The 16,252-nt window shown below is 34.2% G+C and overlaps 1 protein-coding gene and 1 long non-coding RNA gene across 6 annotated transcripts; one reads left to right on the top strand and one right to left on the bottom strand.

The window, feature by feature from the left end:
- The first annotated feature begins 225 nt into the window (after nucleotides 1–225).
- Nucleotides 226–10,090, top strand: LOC134263560 (uncharacterized). 2 transcript variants are annotated; one of them, XR_009991303.1, is made up of 8 exons: nucleotides 226–588; nucleotides 2,477–2,647; nucleotides 2,883–3,024; nucleotides 3,412–3,526; nucleotides 5,344–5,590; nucleotides 5,905–6,045; nucleotides 9,171–9,366; nucleotides 9,550–10,090. It is a non-coding gene; the product is annotated as an uncharacterized LOC134263560 (long non-coding RNA). The 2 variants fall into 2 exon arrangements; XR_009991304.1 differs by having other exon boundaries at nucleotides 229–588; nucleotides 2,579–2,647.
- A 741-nt stretch (nucleotides 10,091–10,831) lies between these two features.
- Nucleotides 10,832–13,670, bottom strand: LOC134263559 (uncharacterized). Of its 4 annotated transcripts, none has more exons than XR_009991301.1 (7): nucleotides 13,208–13,670; nucleotides 12,952–13,043; nucleotides 12,668–12,835; nucleotides 12,428–12,525; nucleotides 11,698–11,844; nucleotides 11,101–11,240; nucleotides 10,832–10,960 (listed from the first exon to the last, which is right to left on the bottom strand). XR_009991301.1 is itself a non-coding variant. In XM_062745940.1 (7 exons), the coding sequence occupies exons 1-6, from the start codon at nucleotides 13,320–13,322 to the stop codon at nucleotides 11,148–11,150; spliced, it is 639 nt and encodes a 212-aa protein (XP_062601924.1). In that variant the 5' UTR covers nucleotides 13,323–13,670; the 3' UTR covers nucleotides 10,832–10,960; nucleotides 11,101–11,147. The 4 variants fall into 4 exon arrangements, 2 of the variants coding, with proteins under 2 accessions (XP_062601924.1, XP_062601923.1); XM_062745940.1 differs by having other exon boundaries at nucleotides 11,101–11,166; XR_009991302.1 differs by lacking the exon at nucleotides 11,101–11,240 and having other exon boundaries at nucleotides 12,428–12,531.
- Nucleotides 13,671–16,252: the final 2,582 nt, after the last annotated feature.

Below are 16,252 nucleotides of genomic sequence, written 5' to 3'. Positions count from 1 at the left end.
ATCTTGTGATGTATGTTCGAAATCTTGTGATGTATATTCAAAATCTTGTGATGTATGTTCAAAATCTTGTGATGTATATTCAATATCTTGTGATGTATATTCTAAAACTTGTGATGTATATTCTATAATCTTGTGATGTATGTTCGAAATCTTGTGATGTATATTCTATAATCTTGTGATGTATATTCAATATCTTGTGATGTATGTTCGAAATCTTGTGATGTATATTCAATATCTTGTGATGTATATTCGAAATCTTGTGATGTATATTCTATAATCTTGTGATGTATGTTCGAAATCTTGTGATGTATATTCGAAATCTTGTGATGTATGTTCGATAATCTTGTGATGTATATTCGAAATCTTGTGATGTATGTTCGATAATCTTGTGATGTATATTCGAAATCTTGTGATGTGTGTTCTACAATTCAGTGATGCGTGCAATAAAATTGCATGACGCAACAGAAAAGTAAGGACAATTTTCATTGGTTAGAAATAACGAAAGTAGCCGGAGCGGTCGTAATGCACACATTGACACAACTTCGCAAGCATGAAATTGGCGAATTCAACCTAAAGTCAAAATTATAGGTAATAGAAAAATTGTTTTGGTATCAAGAAGCACTAAGTCAGTCATAACGTGAAAAGTGGGAATCAAGAACATTAATTTGATTTGTTTGAAGGTACATCAAAAACAATTTAGTGGCTTATTGCTGGACTAAAGGATGTTTTAATAAAAAGTTTTATCCTATTTTTACGTCCTCATATTGTAGTGAGGTTGATTAATCGGTATGATTTATTCTACATTGGTGCTAGTTAGAATAATCTAACTGTGTCTCGGGACAAACTCTCACCACGCAGGGTTCGAAATTGCATGGCCCATTGCAGCTGCATTGACCGTAGCACTAGTCCAGGGACGACTTTGCAATAAATAAATAAATAACACGACAAATTTTTAGGAGAAGGTGAATGTCAGGAAAAGATTAATTGCTATGCATCATTGAATATTGTCATTCACAAATTTGTCCAATTATTTTTATAGTAAATGTATTGAGCCGGGCTCATTTACAGGATAATGAACAAGGACTAAGGTGACAGTTTAAAATCACGTTCAGACGGTTAGAGAATATGTAATACACACAAAAATATCTCAATGGCATGTATAATATTAAATAGTTTTAAAAATAAAATAAAATATAGCTAGAAATTAACAGCGAAAAATATTTATCAGGTATCGTTTCGGGGTAATCCGGTTTTATATACAAACAGAAGTAAATAAACACCGATGCAGCAAGATTAAGGTCAAACGTCTCTGCACTGATGTGTCCTCAGCGGGGAGATTTGCATCAAGTCATTAATGATGTTCCCTGCATTTGTGTTAGCCTGATAGTACAACCTTTATTTATAGAATCAATCTAATTCAAATTAGATGTTAGATCCGCTTGCATACTCGCTACACTAACATCTAACAACATCCCACTGAGGGTCACATCAGAGGTCAAATTCTATCAATTAATCAAATCGCAGCTGGCAAAATCATCATATATTGTTGAAGCGAATAAATCTTGAGGTGTTCCAAATTTAACCTCTTACGTGACCCTCAATGGGATGACTTGTTAGATGTTAGTGTGGCGAGAATGTGAGCGGATCTAACATCTAATTTTAATTATATTGTTTATAGAATATGATGCAGACAGGGATACCTGGTGAAAACCTTTCGCACCCGTTGAATTACTTTGTAAAATATTAGTCAAAGGAGCCAGGAAAAAATATTAAACAATTTAATATTATGATAAAAATATTCAATTTACTATTTCTTAAGGTGTTGAATGGATTTTGTTTTCTCAACAGCGGCTGGTGCACGTACCATACTTTTACTCGTAAACTCAATTTGGCGGTGAAGAAGCAGCATTTTCTGTTGCTCACCGTCGCAATAGCTGAGCATTGCTCTACGAGCAATGTGCCCGGCTAAAAATCATAATATTTGTAATGATATATCATATTCTAGACTTGACATACAATAAACAATGATAAGAATTATTGTCGCATATCTGCAGTGATTTTCTTTGATCTTTCTGTGGTGATAATTTATCCCATATCACATGTGTGATAATACTTTCCAAACATGTTTCAAAGTTTTTACACTCTTTATCATACAGTTTTAAAGAACAGTTTTATGAGCTCATAAGTATATTAAATGGTTAATTTATCAAAACCTGCATTTAAAAATTCAGAAGTCTTAAGTTAAACCAAATTGTCCAGGGTATTCTTAGTAAGGTATGTCAAAGGTCATGGTTAAGTGACTTTGTAAGGCTGGTATTTTTTCTTTAGTTTTATGGCAATCAGTGCACATGGTAAATAGCATAAAATTACCCTTAAAGGTCTTATGCAAGGAGATAGCTAATTAAAATGAACAAATGTAGTTCTATGTATGATGTATATAGAGACAATAATATTTCTTTTCTTTTTTCATTTTCAGGAACTTTACGTAGGTCTACAGTTTTAATTTTGGACTCATGCACTAGGAATATCATATCAGCAGAATTGTGCCACTGAATCAAAGGGAACTCTTTTTTTTTAGGTACGCATGATCGATGTAACTTCCTCGATGGTGTGTTGGCTGTTTGCCCATGTGTATTTCGGGGTATAGGTATGTTTAGTCTCAATTTTCTTTCTTAAAAGCCGCATAAGGGGTATATTTTTTCTGATCTCAAATTTTGTCTAAGCATTAATCTTTTTTCTCATTCATGAATTATCTGCTGAGAGTCTAGTTAATTAATTTATTTAATTAAAGCTATATAGTAACATATAGTGAAATTATTTCCTTGTGTGAGACCTAAAGAAAATCAGGTTACTCATTTTTATGACAATTTCTTTGATTTCAGGAGTAGCCTCCCCTTTTAAAGATCCAAAATGGTGATTTTACAGTGCGGCATGCAGTCTGGTCATCAACGAAGAGTTTTGACACCTGTAATACCCATATTTCTACCATTCACCTCTGTAACCTTTGTTGAGTTCATCAGACTGGTAAGAAAAACAATATTGTGAATTGAAATAATTTTATCAAGATAAATAAAATAATTAATGAAAAAAAATTACATGAACAGACTCCCTCATATAAGAAAATGTCACATTTTACACATTGCAATTATACATCATTTACATATCCACATTTTCCCCATTTACACATGCAGTTGAATAGATTTAGTGCTTAATAATACATAGCAACAATTATTACATGAATCCTAAGACAATTCACAAAATACATGAATGCATTAAACTGTGAAATACAGATTTCGTACATTTAATTAAAATGCACAGCATCAGTACCCCCCCCCCCTCACAATCTTGCAACTTTCTTTTTAATTCAAAGTCACTAGGCAACACTAAAGATTTCCACTTATTGCTTTTCAGTCCAAGACAGGAAGTTGAGGAATAAAGTTGACAGGACATCCTGAACTGTCCTCGCTACCAGCTTATCAGGGAACCAGCTGCAGTGGACAAAGTACGTTACATCATAGGATAATAGGTAAGTCTCCGGAGTAGTGTTTGTAGCAATTCTCGTACTTGGTCCTGCATCGAAGATTCAGGACTATTGATATTTATCTCTGCATGGTTTGGTTCTTCCCAGAAACATGTTACTGGTGGTGGTCCCTATATTCTTCTGGCTTTTGTGGTGAGGAATGTTTCATTTCTAGCTCTTTTCAATTCTGATCACATTTTGTCTATCTAGCTGTTTGTCTGTCCTGTCCATGTCTGTCTGTAAACTTTTCATATTTTCGACTTCTTCTCTAGAACCATGGACTAATTTCACCCAAACTTGCCACAAAGCATCCTTGGGTGAAGGGGATTCAAGTTTGTTTAAATAAAGGGCCACACCCTCATTCAAGGGGAGATAATTGGGAATTAATGAAAATTTGATGGTATGTTTTAAAAATCTTGTTCTCAAGAACCACTGTGCCAGGAAAAATGAAACTTATGGAGAAACATCCTCAGGTAGTGTATATTTAAATTTATTCAAATCATGACCCCCGGGGGTAGGGCGGAGCCACAATGGCTGACCAAAGTGTAACATAAAAATATATAGGAAAATTCTTTAAAAATCTTCTCAAGAATGACAAAGCCATAATTGATCCTATATATATGGAAGCATCCTCAGGTAGTGTCGATTCAAGTTTGTTCAAATCATAACCCCCGGGGTAGGGCGGGGCCACAATGGAAGATCAAAGTTTTACATAGAAATATAAAGGAAAAATCTTTAAAAATCTTCTTCTCAAGAACAGCAAAACCCTGATTGATCATATTTATATGGAAGCATCCTTAGGTAGTGTAGATTCAAGTTTGTTCAAATCATGTCCCCCGGGGGTAGGACGGGGCCACAAAGGATGATCAAATTTTATATAGAAATATATAGGAAAATTCTTTAAAAATAACCTTCTCAAGAAAAGCAAAGCCATGATTGGTCAAGGGACTACTTTTGGATTTAAACTTTTCAATAAAAAACCAATTTTTACTTTTTCCTAGCCACAGTGCTCAGTTGAGCGATGTGGCCCATGGGCCTCTTTTTTTTTTTTTTTTTTAAAATGATCAATCATTAAATACATGTATAAATAAATCAGTTGTTAAAAAATTTGCTTCATATTTGAAGTGCTTTAAACCGACCCTTTGATGAAAGTGACCAGTGTTTTTTGCACCTTGGAAGGTATATTGGTAAAATATAAGAAGGAAGTTATGATTTTGGTGTTACTATTGTTGTTATTTAAGTTTGATTTGATTTTTATATTACGAGTATTATGAAACTGTTATTTTGTTACTGACCGATGGTTAATTTTAATAATGCCCAATTTTTGAACATACTATGTAATAAATATTAATAACAACCTTTGAATAATTGGAAAGACAATATTATAAATATGATATCATTTTTGTACATGAGCATACATTTTTGAAAGGAAAAATAAATTATTCAATTGCATTAAAAAAAATATTTTGTTTCATATTCTTGCGAATTATCAGATCATTCTTCTATTATTTAAATACTCTGTCATTATGAAACCTTGTTAATAATTAAGTAAATATTAATTGTACATTTGCACCAATTTGCACCAATTTTTACATGGCATTTTCACACTAAGAATGCCACGTGCAAAATTATATACAGGAACAATTCTGAACAAATATATGCAAGTGAGTTGTAAATTTGATATGTAATGCATACATTACAAAAACCCATGACAGTGTTCACTAAAATGAAATGTATGGACTCTTATATAAATACTTGGTATATGTGATATGGATATTATGGATGATATTTTTGAGAATGACACAAGTAATGAAATTTTTCAGCATTGAATTGGATTCTTGAACCAGAGCCATGTGAACCTGGTCCACCTGTACCTCTCATTGAAGACCTGTTAACATCACCAGAGTATGTTCATTCTGATACCCCTATGGTATGGTTACAGCATGCATTATCCCTGAATCCATTAAAAGAGCTGCATTGGCAACGAAACAACCCAATGTGGTCGATTGTAAGGAAATATAGCATATCAGCTTCCAACTTTGGTGCAGTTCTCAGTTCTAAGCAAAGGCGGTAAGACGTGTGATTAAATTTTTGCGAAAAAGACTTTTAAAATTACAGTCAAACTTTGTTATCTCAAACCCATTATCTCATATTTCATGGATATGTCAAAGTAATTTTGAAGTGCAAACCATTTATAAAAGACTGGGACATTTTATTCTTGATAACTCTTTATGTATTATTCTTGAATCCACGGATATTTCCAACATTTTTCTTGGTCTCATTGAGTTTGAGATAGTGAGGTTCGACTGTAATGACTAGATATTTGTACATAAAGATGCAGGAAATATAAGATTAATAACCAAAAATCATATTTTCTTCTCTAGATTGACATTGTCACTGAAGAAACAGCTGATGTCGGCTTACAATCTGGAGTCCATCAAGGCTGTTGCATGGGGTATCACTCATGAAGATGATGCTTTGAGAAAGTATGAAAAAGGACTTTGATGCAGCTGTAGAGCAGTCAGGTATACAGCACAAAATAACATTCATTCAACCTCTTACATGTTAACATTCAATGTGTCAAAACAAATAACAGGACTTATCCTGGTGACAAACAGAAATCAATTACTGAAGTCTAATTGTAAAAAAAAACTAGAAATATGTATGTCCATAGGACATGAATGCCTCGCCGAGGATATATTAGTAAAGCAACATGAAATTTGTATATGTATAAAATTTGATCAGTTTGGTTCAGGCAGGGCTTATAGTTAGTTGGGAATAAAAATGTAGGTCCAGCATCCAAAGCAAGTCTGGTAGTGTCCATCCCTAGATGAATCATCCATGCAAGTTTGGTTCAGGTAGGGTTTATTGTTACTTGGGAATGAAAAAATAGGTCAGATCCAGCATCAGAAGCAAGTCTGGTAGTGTCCATCCCTAGCTGCATCATCCATGCAAGTTTGGTTTAGGTAGGGCTTATAGTTACTTGGGAATGAAAATGTAAGTCAGATCCAGCATCCGAAGCAAGTCTGGTAGTGTCCATCCCTAGATGCATCATCCATGCAAGTTTGGTCAAGTAGGGCTAATAGTTCCTTAGGAATAAATCTGCTCCAAAAACTTCAACCTGGTCACTCATCTGGAAAATGTAGGTCAGATCCAGCATCCGAAGCAAGTCTGGTAGTGTCCATCCTTAGATGCATCATCCAAGCAAGTTTGGTCTAAGTAGGGCTTATAGTTCCTTAAGAATGGACCTGCTCCAAAAACTTGAATTTGGTCACTCATCTGGAAAATGTAGGTCAGATCCAGCATCCGAAGCAAGTCCGGTAGTGTTCATCTCTAGATGCATCATCTATGCAAGTTTGTATCAACATGTAAAGTTTGATAACACCATCTTGAATGGTATGTTTAAAACTGAGCTAAACACTATTTAAGAAAAGTCAGGTCAAGGTCAAAGGAAAGGTCAAGGTCAAAAAATGTTGATGCAGTTGCATAGCTCTCATCAATATCTATCAGCATATGAAGTTTGATGAAAATATCTTGGATAGTTTCTTTGAAACTTAGCTTTGAACAGAGCTAAACACAAAGTGGGACGGAAGGACGGAAGACGGACATGACAAACACCATATGCCCCGGCCATATTCATGGCGGGGCATAAATATTCAGTTACCAACATATTCCAGAAAATTTGCTTTTTGAAGTGGAAGGATTATAAAAGCTCTACTTAGACTTTGTTTGCATTACAAAATCAATTGTATTATGGTTTGTTTGCATTCAGTAGTATTATAAATTTTTAGCTCATCTCAACGAAGTTGGGGGAGCTTATGTGATACCCTCGGTGTCGGCGTCCCAGGTTAAGTTTTTTGGAGCAGTTTTCTTTTTGATTACTTCTATGCCCTATATTGATTAGACATGCATGGAAGATGCTTCTAATGTGTTTCATTGTAGCAGTCAAGGTTTCAGATACTACAATTTCAGCCAAGGAATGACCAAAATAATGTTTTTGGAGCAGGGTAACATTTATGGTGCAGTTTTTGGTGTAGGTCTCATTTCCAAGTTACTATAATCCATATGTTGACCAAACTTGCATGGTTGATACATCTAAGTATGCATACTACTGGGCTTGCTTCGGATGCTGAATCTGACCTACATTTTCCGGATGAGTGAACAGGTTAAAGTTTTTGGTGCAGGTTTCATTTCCAAGTAACTATAAGCCCTATGTTGACCAAACTTGCATGGATAATACATCTAAGGATGCATACTATCAGGCTTGCTTCTGATGCTGAATCTGACCTACATTTTCCATGAACAGGTTAAATTTTTTTGTGCAGGTTTCATTTCCAAGTAACTATAAGCCCTATGTTGACCAAACTTGCATGGATGATACATCTAAGGATGCATACACCGGGCTTGCTTCGGATGCTGAATCTGACCTACATTTTCCGGTTGAGTGAACAGGTTAAAGTTTTTGGTGCAGGTTTCATTTCCAAGTAACTAAAGCCCTATGTTGACCAAACTTGCATGGATGATACATCTAAGGATGCATACTATCAGGCTTGCTTCAGATGCTGAATCTGACCTACATTTTCCGGTTGAGTGAACAGGTTAAATTTTTTTGGGCAGGTTTTATTTCCAAGTAACTATAAGCCCTATGTTGACCAAACTTGCATGGATGATACGTCTAAGGATGCATACTATCGGGCTTGCTTCGGATGCTGAATCTGACCTACATTTTCCGGTTGAGTGATAAGGTTAAAGTTTTTGGTGCAGGTTTCATTTCCAAGTAACTATAAGCCCTATGTTGACCAAACTTGCATCAATGATACATCTAAGGATGCATACTATCAGGCTTGCTTCGAATGCTGAATCTGATCTACAATGTACATTTTCCGGTTGAGTGAACAGGTTAAAGTTTTTGATGCATAATTCATTTCCAAGTAACTATGACTTCTTAAATGACCAAACTTGCACGGATGATACATCAAAGGATGCATACTTTCAAGCTTGCTTCAGATGCTGAATCTGACCTACATTTTCCAGATGAGTAAACAGGTTAAACGTTTTTGATGCAGGCCTCATTTCTAAGTAGCTGTACACCCGATGATTATCAAACTTGCATGGATGATACATTTAAGGATGTATATTACCAAGCTTGCTTTGGATGCTGGATCTGACCTACTTTTTCTGGATGAGAGAAAAGGTTAGTTTTTTATGCAGATCTCATTTCCAAGTAACTAAGAGCCCTATATTGAGCAAACTTGCATGGACGATACATCTTAGGATGCACACTAATGGACTTACTTTGGATGCTGAATTCGACATACATTTTTTCAGTTAATAGACCAGGTAAAAGTTATGGGTGCAGGTCAATTACCAAAAAACTTGAAGGCTTATATAACATTGTATAAACCAAACCAAACTTGCACAAATGTTGCATCAGGAGATGAAAACTCTCAAATTTGCTTCAATGCAATTTTAATTACATTTTCATGAACAACTAGTTTAAATTTTTTATGTAGGTCTATTTCAATGTATTCGATCAAAATTGCTTAAATATTTTCATTTCTGGAATGTACAAAATTTGTTGGTTAATTGTGTGACTTTGCCTTTGCATTCGTTGAGGTGAGCTCTGTAATCTCTGATTTTTTCTGAAAAGGATATGGTTGCATGAATCTGGAGTGTTGGGAGCTTCACCTGATGGCTTAGTTGTTCGACCACCAACATGCAGTGTATTTTATCAAACTCCAGAAGCCAAAGACGCCATTCCTGATATTGTAGAGGTGAAGTGTCCATACACAGCATCGTCTTCAACAGTAGCAGATGGGGCACAAAATTTGAAGGATTTTTCATAGGTAAATAACATTAAAAATCTGTATTGTCCAGTACTTTGAAATTAAAAATCTTGGTGAGTAAATGATTTCAAAACATGTATTTATTTACAAGTGCAGCTGTTCAATATGGTATGAAGATATTGAAAAAGGAGGGGATATGTACTGGTATAACACAACTTAAGTGTTTTTTGATTTTTTTTTTAGATCTTAAACAAGATACCCTGTGCCTGAAAACCAGTCACCCATACTATCATCAAATTCAAGGCCAGCTACACATATGTAACAAAACATTCTGCGACTTAATTATGTGGACAAGAGTAGACTGCATTGTGATTAGAATAGTAAAAGACATTGAATGGACAGCAAATGTTCCAAAGCTGATAGATTTCTACATTAACATTTTCATTCCAGCACTGATGGAAAACTGAGTTCTAGTTTGAACTTCTTGACACTTAGTTTTGTACCTCTAGAATTTTCTAACAATGGAAAATGGGTAATCATGTTAAATGTGTTGAATGTTCCTAAGTCTCATAAATGTATGATATGATATGTCATAATCCATCATAAAACTTCTGGCTTATAAGACTATTTTAAATAGCAATGATGATTAATAAAATCTATGTACTACATAAAAAAAGAATATCAAAATTTAGAATCATTTTATTAATGAATTGAAGATGTTATTCTCAAAGTGAAAATGTAACATTTTTGTCTTTCTTAATAGATAAATTGTTGAAAACATGAATTTGTTGAGTTGTGCTTTAAAGGTAAATATACTTTAAACTAGAGATTATAAGTAAACCCTCTTCCAAATTATATTGTCAAATGAAGAATGGAATTGCCAAACATTCTTGTAATAAATCCATGCTAACAAAAGGGATTTTCATTTTCTGAAGTACATGTATTACAACATACTACAAAGTTAACAAATATAACCATTGACATTGATAACAAATCAAAATTTGCTTATCCCTTGCACTTTGGTATGAATATCTTCACTGTTTAGTGTATACTGTCACACTCCAATGCAAATTTATAATAAGTACATGTATCTTTAAGTAATTTCTTTCAAAAGTGGAGCTTGCAAGTTTACAAGACAAAGAACAGAGTTGAAATATTTTTGTTGAGATTGGTCTGTAAGTAGATGGTATGTGACGGAGAATCTCGTAATTCTTTATCCTCTCGTTGGCTCTTTCCACATGAATAAGTGCTTTAGCAATCTTGTAACACAGTGCTGCTTCTTGTATGGTAAACTGGCCTCGTGTCGATAAAAGAGCTTTTATAATTAAGCAGACACCCTGGGGCAACTGGTCATGAATGGTGAAACCTTTGACCACCAAAATAAGGTCTCCAGCTTTGAACTTTCGTAAAACTTGGCTGTGACGTACAATAGCTACATCAGAAGTAGAACCTGGGTACAGCATGGAGCAAAATGTAAGTGCACCATTTGGAAGCGTGCAAGTTACTGCTTTAAAAGTATGGCAACTTTTGTACATACATGTACTGTAGGCCATGGCCTGATTATCCATATGTGTTGGGATGTCCTGGGTTGTTTCAATTGCATCCATGGATGCTCTAGCAGAGGAAAAATCCTCAAAAGATTTTGGCAGAGACCCTGAAAAAAAGTTGGAAAAAAATTAATTTGATTATTTGTAATTGTGTAAAAAAATTGTGTTACAGTCAATCTTTCAAGAATACAATAAATTTAACTGCATTAAATTTTTGCAAGTCATTATGATAAATTTTAAAACAAACCTTTGCATTTAAGCTGACTTGGAAAACATTCTACGCTACATTCTACACTACGCCATCAGACAGCATCTTGTATAGGGAAAAGACCACCAATTATTTTCCCATAGAACTCCATACAAACCTTAGGCCCTCTCAGTACTTTACTATGACAATTTCAGAAAAATCTTTAGCATCATTTTCAAACTTTGTTCTAAGCCCTAACAAAAAATACTGAAAAAAATATATGGTCCCATGGCGTTTATACATGTAGGTCAAAATTGCAGTTATTTTCAACTTATAGAGATTCGCAGTAAATAACACGCGGCATAAAAAATCAACCCCCACTCCTAAAATCTTCCCTGGCATTTCTATAGTTTCTGTAATATTCCCTCATCCCATCATTTATTTCAAAGGTCATTAATTTTACTTTAAAATGAAAACAATTAAATACCTGATTTCAGCCAATGGCGTAACGCCTACCCATTCAGTATTCTGTTTAATGTTCCATAACAAACAAAGCCATGTGTACATTCGGGAATTTGGTGCTCTCATTCCTATACTTACATACTTACCTGTCCCAGAATTAGTCAATTGTGGTAATTTCAAAGACTATACACCTACCTGTGAACATGTATGAAATTTGAGTCCTGTGACTTCAGTGTATTGGATACTGTGACCATCTCAAATGATGACACCTTACTGCTACCAGCACAATTCAAAGGAGTGAATGACGTCTGGGCCGGTGATGATATTTGGATATATTGGTGACTGTAATAAATAAAATATTAAATTTTGTACAATGAATTGTTTTTGTGCTTTAATGTTAATAAAGTGATATTAAGTCAAAATTGAGTCAATAATTTCATAAGGGTGGATTCTACCCAGAATTAGGTAAAAAGCTCCAAAATTGGATAAATCATAGTTAATTAAGCAAAATTCAAAGGTTTTAAAAAGACTGATATAGAATTTTTTTTATGCTTATGCAAAGTAAATTATTTAAGACTCTGATATACTAATTGATTCTTATCTAATCCCTCCTATTGCTTAAGTATGTACAAAAAAGTTTCCCCAACCCCCAGTGAAAAACACTTAAAGAAATAGCAGGTGCCCCCTTTTATTTTTGTTTACAATTAATTTAGACAAGTTTAAATCAATCCTTTTGATAACCAATCAAAGTTCAATGTCTGTAGTCTTATACATTACAATCAGAAGCTACTTTTTGAATTTTATTCTAAGAAAAGGAGAATTTAAAATTTTTTTTTTAATAATTAAAGAAAAGCAAAAACTGACTTCAAACCCCAAAATGTACTATACAATAAGAGGCTGGAAAGTTAATAAATAAAAAATTTACCTGCAATGTACAGAAAACTGTCCGACAAAATACATCAGGTGGGTAGGGAGTCTCCATTTTCTTCTTATATAGAGAAAATGCCCCTGCTGATCAGATACCTAACACTCCCAAATAATAACAAAATATGTTAACATAACAGTCAATCTAAGATGTTCATCCCTCAATGGCAACAAGTTTTTATTACAGTAACTGAAATTGTTAGGAAATAGGAAATCACAATTGGAATTCCTTTAAATGTACCTTCTCTTCGTTGTATTTAATATCGTGGATTGATATTGGCTTCCTTTTACTAGACTCTATTTTTAGGGCAAGCAATTCCTTTTCCAGTTGTATTTCTGTTGAGAGGCGCTGCATTTCTTGAGTACAGTTAAATGTGCAGGATGCTGAGTAGTTGTGCTCTGATATCAACTGAAAATATATTGTAAATCATGTACAGTTAAAAGAACTTTATATATTATTAAAAATTATTGAAAATGTTTCAGTGTTGGTCATTTGTCATCATTGGTGATTTAAATGAGCTTTACTTTTTCTTGATATTGACATTTTGGTGCTTGTGGAATCTGCAACTGGTCCATCTTAAGATGACAGGGACTCCTCACTTTTGAGTTTTTTCCTCCTTTGTAAAATAATAAAACTTGAATTATTTTTTTATTCAGTTGTAAGCTACTCTGTTTATACATGTACCCTTTTAAAGATTTTTAGTAAAATATTCTCAATTAAACTCCACCCACCCACCATCCAAAAACAAGATGTCGGTCATATTTTGAAAAATAATTTCACCTTTTTGTAAATTCAGGATCAGAGAAATCCATGGCCTTTCCTTCATTCCATGCAAAATATGCAGGGTCCCCCTCCTTCTTACCATCCTTAAAGTGGCAGGAGCAGATGCGATCATTCTGATCTCCTGGTTGGCGATCAGCTCGTCTAAAAATATACATTATACAAAGACTGAGTGAAGGAGAATTAAAAAGCAAAACATGTTCATTTAGCATGTTATTATCAAATAGCCTAAATGACTTATTTTTTCATTATTTTTTTTTTAAATGTTACATTTACTTGCAAGTACAAGATAACCATGTGCATAACATTAACAAACGGTAGCAGTATTTGGTAGTAATAATACGAAATAAAATGTAATAAAAACAGCTGTTAAACAAAAATTAATCTTGCTACAAATTGCACAGTTTTTGTAGTATGTACTCTTCATTATTCTTCTGCTATATTGATTACTACGAGATTTAACTTTTTAACATGCATGTATAAATACTGTATCTGACAATGCAGCATCGTGACCCAGATAGCAGATTGTTATTGGACCTTTGTTGGGCCAACAATGCTCCTTATGTTGGGCCACCGTTTGTATTCAACATTGGGCCATCGGTAATTTGCTCATCGGCCCTTAATCAAACCGACGTGTTGGCTTATTGTTGGGCCAATGTAACAGTTAATACTGGGCCACTGTTGGGCCAATGTATTATTTCAATATTGGGCAAACGTCATTTTTGTACAATTGGGCCATTGTAAGCAGTTAATGTTGGGCCAACGGTAATTTGCTCATCGGCCCTTAATCAAACCAACTTGTTGGCTTATTGTTGGGCCAATGTAACAGTTAATATTGGGCCACTGTCGGGCCAATGTATTTTTTCAATGTTGGGCAAACGTCATTTTTGTACATTTGGGCCATTGTAAGCAATTAATGTTGGGCCAACGGTGATTTGCTCATCGGCCCTTAATCAGACCAACTTGTTGGCTTATTGCTGGACCAACGAACGGATATTATTGAGCCATTGTTGGGCCACTTATTCTTTCAATATTAGGCAAACATCATTTTTGGGCCAACGTTGGTTTGTATCTTATTAGCTCTCCATCATGACAAATCATTTGCTCTTCACTGGTTGGCCATTTGTCCTCAAAATTGACAAACAAATACATATATTAAGGTTATACTAGTTTTGTAGTACAGTTTAATTGTAAAAACCCTTTAATACTTTCTATATATGCTAGATTAATAGTTTAATACATATTCTCAATATATATCTCATAGCATTGATTAAAAAACTGAGGAAAAAGAAATCAAAATATAAAATTGAATTATAACATACTAGTATTTTATTGCTCAGTGCATGAAGAAAACATTAATAAAGAAATAAAATTAAGTTGATGCTCACTTCAAGTGGTAAATGTAGGGTTACATGACTGTATACTCCCTCTCTGATGTAAATTTATGCACAAGTTCAGTAAATTGCAGGTATCAATAAGAAGGTCCAACGAATAAACAAAGCCCCCCTGTTCTTAAAATAATACTAAAATGAATCCTGTCATTTTGTTTACTTACACAAAAAAATGTTTCTGGCATCTGCATCGTGTTTGTAACCGACAAACAGACACAGAAAAGGGTAGAACTACAGGTTTGTCACAGTATATAACAGAAAAAGCTAGGCACTGCCACTTTCCATCTGATCCCTCTCTTAAGTCTTCTCTTCTCTCTCCCGAGTCTCCTCCTCCCCCTTCTTTTCTTCTCTGTCCGTTTCTTCCTCCCCCATCCCTGTCCTTGGCATACCTTAGCTATTCTTTGATTGTGTTCTGAATGTCTTTTTAGAATCTCCAGTAGCACTAAAATTGTAGTATTTGGTACTTAATACATTTGTTACTTTTCTCAGTAAAGAGTAAACATACGATTAAATTTACAAGTATATCACTGTATGTTTAAGGTGTCAATTAAGGAATAACCGTCTTTTTTGTTTTATGGTGTGATTAAGTGATTAGCTTGCATGATGAAGGCATTTACGCATAACATTTCTACGTTTGATCATCATCATCACAACGATTTTGATTCAATGTTGCCCCATATAAAATACATGTATAGAAAAGTCGTTACACTGAACAAATTTTAATTGAAAGAATTAACCCAATTTATGTTTAGTACTGAATAAATTTAGTTTTAAGTTCAACAAGTTCAACATTTTCAAAATGTTTGATCATGTGCTCGACGTTAAGTGTATATAAGTAAATTAAGTGGTAGACTTCGGAAATGTATTTTACTAGTCACACATTTCAATCTAAATTAGGGCTAATTGTAACGGGAACCGTTACAGATGTTCCCCAAACGCTCCCCAACTCCCTTTTGGTGCCATACTCCCTTTAAGCTTCATTAAAAACGACAAACTCTATGCATTTTACACTTTAACAACGTTTCCCTGAAGTATACCGAGTATATTCAAATTCTAGCATTTGCACGCGTGCACATGTAAATGCATGTGCGTAATGACCATATTCTCTTGTCTACACTATCTATATACATTAATATAATAAAATAATAAAGCATTTAATCCAAAAGTATTAAAAAATACGCTTCATCAAGTGTATTTTTGATTTTACCCATCTCACGTGCATGCACGTGCATGCATGTGCATGATGACCTTACCTTTTTGTAGGAATCCACTATGTCTATCTATGTTCTAAATCCCATCCTGTTCGGTTGAAAATCAAAGGAGTTATACCCATTTAAAGTTTAAGCCAATCAGATTGCAGCGCACGTGCATGCGCGTGTTTTCATGATACCTGCTATATATTATATTGTAGTATATCCTAATGCATGACTATGTTTAAAATTTCAAAGCATTTCGTCAAAAAACAAAAGAGATATTGAAATCTTTGTTTCAGCCAATCAGAGGGAAGCGCACGTGCATGCACGTGAGTTCGTGCTAATTTGACCATGTCATATTATCTAGACTATTAATATATCCTTATAGAATGAGTTTCAAAGCATTTCAATAAAAAATGTAAAAGTTATGGCTATAATAAGTATATCGGTCATTTCACTCA

Source organism: Saccostrea cucullata, unplaced genomic scaffold (assembly GCF_032062105.1).
Source record: "Saccostrea cucullata isolate Sc308-1 unplaced genomic scaffold, CSIRO_AGI_Scuc_v1 ctg11356, whole genome shotgun sequence".
NCBI lineage: Eukaryota > Metazoa > Mollusca > Bivalvia > Ostreida > Ostreidae > Saccostrea > Saccostrea cuccullata.
Note: the sequence above shows the minus strand (reverse complement) of the source record. Positions and strands in the feature narration are given on the sequence as shown.

Bases quoted from the DNA above. Each gene is read 5' to 3' on its own strand.
- LOC134263559 (XM_062745939.1), bottom strand. From the start codon at position 13,322: ATGATCGCATCTGCTCCTGCCACTTTAAGGATGGTAAGAAGGAGGGGG. The intron at 11,845-12,427 runs GTAAATTTTTTA...TATTTATTACAG, and splicing joins CAGTTTTCTGTACATTGCAG to TCACCAATATATCCAAATAT. The intron at 10,961-11,697 runs GTAGGTGTATAG...ACTTTTTTTCAG, and splicing joins AATTTCATACATGTTCACAG to GGTCTCTGCCAAAATCTTTT.